Source organism: Artemia sp. Qi Xiang Cuo, chromosome 13, assembly GCF_049724085.1.
Source record: "Artemia sp. Qi Xiang Cuo chromosome 13, ASM4972408v1, whole genome shotgun sequence".
NCBI classification, from domain to species: domain Eukaryota; kingdom Metazoa; phylum Arthropoda; class Branchiopoda; order Anostraca; family Artemiidae; genus Artemia; species Artemia sp. Qi Xiang Cuo.
The window spans coordinates 14,876,534-14,883,085 of NC_142806.1; the positions used below are offsets into that span (position 1 = coordinate 14,876,534).

The 6,552-nt window shown below is 35.0% G+C and overlaps 1 protein-coding gene across 1 annotated transcript in view; it reads left to right on the forward strand.

The window, feature by feature from the left end:
* Positions 1-5,645, forward strand: part of nbs (nibrin) — a 98,434-nt gene extending 92,789 nt beyond the window's left edge. The window contains exon 12 of the mRNA XM_089098620.1: positions 5,166-5,645. Within this exon, the coding sequence (XP_088954746.1) occupies positions 5,166-5,531 (366 nt within the window). The 3' untranslated portion in view covers positions 5,532-5,645. The remainder of the gene's footprint in view (positions 1-5,165) is intronic.
* Positions 5,646-6,552: the final 907 nt, after the last annotated feature.

The window sequence follows — 6,552 nt, forward strand, 5'->3', positions numbered from 1 at the left end:
CTGGGGGTATTTTTTTTATTAAAGATGACTTTTATTGTATTTTCATAAAAAAAAGAAAAAGGTAACAAATTCGCCCACCCCCACCAGTACATAAATTTCCATGAATTGACGCCATATTGTACTAATTTTTGCGGTTTTTGTTTTAAAAATAACAAAAGAAGTGTGTAAACCAAGACCGTACATTAACTAAACTCCAAATATCAGTAAAATTCTGCGAAGAGGCCCGAGAGGAATTATATTCCCTAGGGATGATAGATATGCAGGATAAAGTTACGTATGGTTCAGCTTCTGTTCCAGTTTTTAAAATTGAACCTTGTACACTTTTGGTAGGTGTATACGTACAATCTACGTAAGATATTTGCCATCCTCTAAGGAATAACGCTCGAAAAAAAAGTGTCATTTTTTGTCTAGTATTATAAGGTGTTTGCGTCAAATATTTAAACAGTATTTAAATATTAAATATTTGCAAATATTTACAAATTTATATTTTGCAAATATCTACGTATTCTGCAAATATTATCAGGTGTCCACACTGCCGTACTTAACTTAAAAGACATATGACTGCATACTCATAACTATTTATTTTACTCTTTTTATAACTTTACTCTTTTTATTATATTACTCTTTTTGTTATACTCTTTTATTTTACTCTTTTATTAAGGATTGTGCTTACAAGGAGTAAGCACAATTCTTTATAAGCTTTGTAGTTTGATCCGAGTCATACTGACGGTATCAGTATGACGTCCTTACACTGACGAGTCAGTATGGATATAATGAAAAAAAACGGCTTAGGTGGATCGAGCATTACCTTAAATGGCACTTGCCAGCGAGTTAAGGTGGTTATAGCCTCCTGTAGTTCTCGCTGGGCTGGAAATGATCTTATGTGAATATCACAGGAGCATTGAATATTCTACATTCAAAGCTGTTGAACATTCTACTTTCTATTAAATGGCCAAAAAAGCGGTAAGAGAAAGGTTGGACGGCCAAAGTCTTGTTGGGATGAGACCCGATTCGCCATTCAATGTTCTTTGTACGTATAATAATTGCTACCGTCGCATTTGAATAACCGCCTCTCTCCCCCCTGAATGTTTCCAATCCCTCAAGTGGTGCCGGAATGAGACGGATTGCAACAACTAAAGTCTTTGACATATTTGTCAACGTTCAATGTTCTTGCCACATATTATAATCTCCACCGCCGTAATTGAACACCCCCTCTTCCTAACATGGGGATTTAGCCTAAAGCCAAACACTAATTTTACTGTAAATTTTTTTTCAATTCAACGGTAGCGATTATTATGTCTAAAAAATGTTGAGTGACGAATCTAATCGTATATTTATCTTTTAGTTAGTGAATTAAAGACTCTTGACGAATTTATAAAATACTTTACTTGTTGTTATTGTCTTATCCCAGCAGCATATACTGTTTGTCCTTTGTTCACTTTGTATTTAACTTTAAACAAAATTCATTGTGTCCTACACAGGAGCGTAAGCAGGGATCTGGTCAGGGGGGGGGGCTGCAAAATAAATATGGAGGGTCAAGTATCGATAAGATATATAGCAAGCGCTTATACTTATATACGTAGCTTAGCGCTCATAGAGAACGAGGTTTGGTTGACAATCGTCTACTTTATTCTTTCAAACAGTTCAGGTTCTTTCTTCGTTTGTGCTCAGACAGTAACGAGCAAAATTAAAAATTTTCATTTTGCGACAAAACTAACCTAATCCTTAAAAGGAAGAAATTAGTTCATATGCCGTGGCACAGGAAAATTTCAATGGGAAAGTTTAAAAATACTTCTTTGAAAAAGTATGCTGCAATCCTATACAAGTGACATTCACCATATTTTCGGAATTTCTGTGATCGAGGTAATGGGACCCACTTTCTGAATCTCTGAAGAGATTCAGACTCTTTAGAAGGCGGAAAACTTTTACTGAAGCAGCAATCACCATATACGATTTTTGAGGAAATTGAGAGCAGAATTATCTAAAAAACATTCATTTGTTGGTCTTCTTTCATCATAACAACGCTCCGCCCTCCATGCGATACAAAAGAAGGTTATAGAGAATTGCTGCGATATTCATCTTATAGCCCGAATCTAACCCCATCTGTCCATTTTTCGTTACTGAGACTCAAAGAACTGTTGAAAGGCGTCCATTTTAATAACACTGATACAGCAAAAACATGGCAAAAACTTGGCTAATAAAGGGATCTTGAGATATCTTCAAAAAGAGTCTAAAAGGATAAAAGCACTGCCTGTAGAAGTGCATCGACCTTGATGGATGTTGTGTTGAAAAGTTGTTAGAGAAAAATTAATTGTAATAGAAAAATTAATGAAAAGCAAAAAATTATGGGCTTTTTTTAATGCCCCTTGTAATTTGGCTCTAACTTCGGCCTTGACTGGAATTATACGGGCTGGGCAAAACATTGCCATTAGAAAGCGAAGCAGAATTGGCGGTTCCACGGGTAGTTGCATTGAACACCAAGTTAGAAATTTCGATGCTAGTTAAAAGCAGAACGTTCGTAAAAATCCCCCTGCATTTATCAAGAGACCCTGTGAGACAACCCATAGAAATTAAAGTGGTGAATAGAATTATACTATAGAACACTATAAATAGCTTCAAAGATGCCTGACATTTTTTTTATTTTTTGCTGCCTGTTTTTCATTTATTTTGTGTTAATCTAAATGAGCCAAATTACAAAACGGCGGTATCACCGTCGAATTAAAATTTCTTCGTTTTCCTTTTAAGTTTTGGTCAATTTTGTCGCCCAAAAGCATGTTTGAAAACGAAGGATTTTTCAATGGTAAAGGAATGCATATATATCTTTACCAATGAAATATCATTTGTCTTCAAACATTTTCTCAGTTTACTAATAGACTGACGAAGTCTTAAGTCCGGCAAAAGTCATGTGTTATGGTTGGCGAACGCAGTGCTGGATTCTGGTTGTAGATTGATCTGGATTCTGGTTGTAAGAGGAAGACCCAAAAAAGTAAAAATTTGAGTAACAAATTTTATGTATTTTATATAAGAAGTTTTTCTTAATTTTCATGACATACGAGGGCCTTTAAACTTCCTCTGATGTTTGTCAATATCTATTTTTTTTAGGATGGCTGAAGCATACTAAGTGTTTATGTTTTGGAATTAAGTTGTAACCACATAGAAATAGTAGTCAACTAGTGGAAAGCATGGATAATTTGATGCAACAAAGGGGAATGTCATCCAGATCTTCGTTCCCAGTTACAACTTCGTTCGTCTGCGTAGCCTATAAATCTTTCTCTTATGTTTAAGTTAATCCCACTTCTACCTATTATAGACAGTTGCTTCTCTTAGAAGCATCTCGTCTCATCAACAATTGATGAGAACATCCCACCCTCCACTTCTTTCAGAATTTCCTCCATGGATATACATGGATTTGTCCAATAACTTCAATTTTGAGTGTGAGCTGCAATAGGTCTAGGAGGTATGTTTTCGAAGCAGAATGGGAAATTTACAGTATTAGAAGTTTGTAATATTATTATACCAATGACCTACAATTACCTCATCATCCGTCAGTCTTCCTTGGAATTGCATGTAGAACATAGAGTTTAAATGTCCAAGTTACGGATGACCTTCAAAAGACAGCCTAGAAACGAAACCACCTTTCCTTTATTGTTTTTAGTAGTTTATCCTTTAAAGTGCAATACGAAGTTCAAATCAGTTGATCCTAATTATTAGTATAAACTTGAATAGGATCAAAGGAATGTCATAGGGTGGGGTAGCTCTTAATCATACAAAATATATTTCATAATAGGAAAAAATGCTCTGTTTCATAGCTATAAAGTTCTCGCAAGAAACGGTGAAAACCAGTTTGGTAATTGGTTTAAAAATAATTCGTTGTCTAAAAATAATTGGTTTAAAAATAATTGGTTAAAAATAATTCGTTGTCTTATCGTGCAAATTGTGATTAACAAGAAGAATAATCTCCCAAATTCTTTTTATATCCTCTCAATACCCGACTGATTTCATTATTTTGAATTTCATCGCTTTTGATAGAAACTCTATTTGGTTCGTTAACAATTAAAGTAGCATCCACATTGAGAAACAAAGGGTTCATTTATTTGACGGAAAAGCTAATATAAAAGAGCTAAAAATAACATGGATTTGAAATCGAATGGCTGTTAAGTGGCAAATTTCGTGATTTTTTTTTTATTATGATAGAAAAACTAAGAATTTTTTCAAGGGGAAAGTGAATATGGATTTCAGGGCTTGCTTCTCAACGTTGCTAATGAAAAACTGAATGATTGTTTTTACAATACATAAATAAAAAAGAAATCTTACAAGTTACTATTTTTTGGAAGGGGCTTATTAATTTTTCGCAGATCTGTCAAGCAAAACAAGTCAAGGTCTTCAAAGATGTAATAATTCCTCAAATACGCGTAAGCAGCATAAGTATGATTTTTTTCAAAACTGATCTTCCAAAAAATTTTAAAATATTTATTAAAACACCAAATTTTCTGTAGTATAAAGGCTTCATCTCTCAACATGATACCTCTGAGCGGTGAGGGGGGGGGACCCAGATCCTCCACCTTGGCATGCCCCTGGTCCTAAATATACCAACAGTTCTTCTGTAAGATTGTTTGAAAAGAATAGTTTCAAACGAAGTCACATACATGTGTAGATAAATTGATTTAACTTTGATGTTTGTTCATTATCCATTCCTAAACGAATGGCCCAGCTAGGTGAAAATTCAGACTATATGACCCTTTGTGGTGTAAGAATGTCAAAAGAGGGGGGGGGGAGGGAACAGGCACGCCATATTCAGCGATTTCGTTTGAACCGTAGATTGCATGTTATCAATTTACAAGGTTCGACAGCATAGTGGTTTTATTGTCGTTCTTTATTGTTTTAGTGATTGCATTGTTTTACACGCAGTACTGTTTCCGATTTTATTTTTTCTATTTCGTCAAAATTTCGATTTTGCGACAGGAGTTATGATTTTCAATAGGGGAAGTTTGTTGGAAGATGGGTACTTGATGATAGGAGAATTGCCAGACGCGCTGAAAAATTAACGAAATGGTATCAAAAGTATAAAATAAACCATTATAAAGATTCCCGAGGGCCGCTTTGGCTTGTATTTTTATATTAAGAAAAAAGCAGATGTTGAAGTTCTAAATATCCTTATTTTTCAGCAACCAATTCGAAGAAATTCCAGTCGTACTTTGATCCAACTTGGGGAATTTAGTCAAAGTTTTGATTTAGACAGAGAAAGACGTGAACTTGAAGAAGGAATTGCTGAGGAGCCTGTTGAACTTGGTGAGCGAAGAATACAATCTACTGCCCGAAGGCAAATACCCTTAGCGTCGCCTTTCGTTTTAAGTAGGAGAGATAGTCAAGCCCGTTCAACAATTCAATTCACTCCGAGCATGCAGATGCCGTCGACTTCTTCTGGAACATATCCTGGGAGTAGCAGATTAGGTTCTTCGGGTGCGCCATCAAGAAATGTAGATAAAGGAGGTTCTTTATTTCAATTTAGGAATGAACGCCGAAATCGTTAATAAGGATTTTTGACTGTTTTATTTTGAAAGGCTACATGTTTTGTACACTTGTGGGAATTATTTAGCATATTACATTTCCATCGTTTTGTCTAAAAAATGAAGATATATACCAACAGGAACGCAGGGCCAACATCAAATACGTATAATGAACATTTTAATGCCAAAATTTTCTCATCAGGGAAGACTGATGACATTTTGAGTGATGCAAATACGAACGCAACAGGAGTAGGCGTAATGACAGTCCGATCTCTTTTTTTTTTAATACACCTTAAACACCCCCTCCTCCTCTGGAAACACCCAAAATCGTGCAACAAAAAATTAACTCTGGCAATAAGAGCTATTTTAAAACTTTCATTCCCCGCCATTAGGAAAATATTTACATGTCACGATAGAATTTTTTTTGCAAATGCCCATTGACTACTGCAGTTGCATTTTCTTTTAAAGAAATGTTAAGAAGATACAAGCTCAGTAAGCTCAAATATCTCTGGCGTCTAAAGGAATGAATTTTGCTGAATTTTGGCTACTTGGTAGCTAGGCTAATTTCATTCATTTCTTTAAAGATTTTCTCCCTGCCCTAAGTGGCTCATTTGCATTCCATTCACCTCTTTAGATGTATCTATCTCTTTTTCTTCAGTTCAATAGAATGCATTGCGTTTATTATCAATAAAACCTCAAAAGTGAAGAAACATATCTCCCAATTTTGAAAATAAATGAGAACGAGTTCCTATTCTGAGATTTTATCCACTGTTTGTATTTTCGGGCTATCCATTAAAATTATGAAAATTGTAGGTAATCAAATTGCCTTTCGTAATCAAAGGATATTTATCCCACTTTTAGAAGATAAATCAAAGGTTTCCCCAGATAGCACGAATCAAATCAGTAAGTTGGTTTATGGATGCCCATAAGAGTATTAACTTGTTTTTTTTTTCCTGATAGCGAGCGACTAAATCTATTAGTGATTGCATAGATCAAACATTTCGTGGTAACGGACTGTAAGTAAGGAGCGACCCGGCTCAATAGT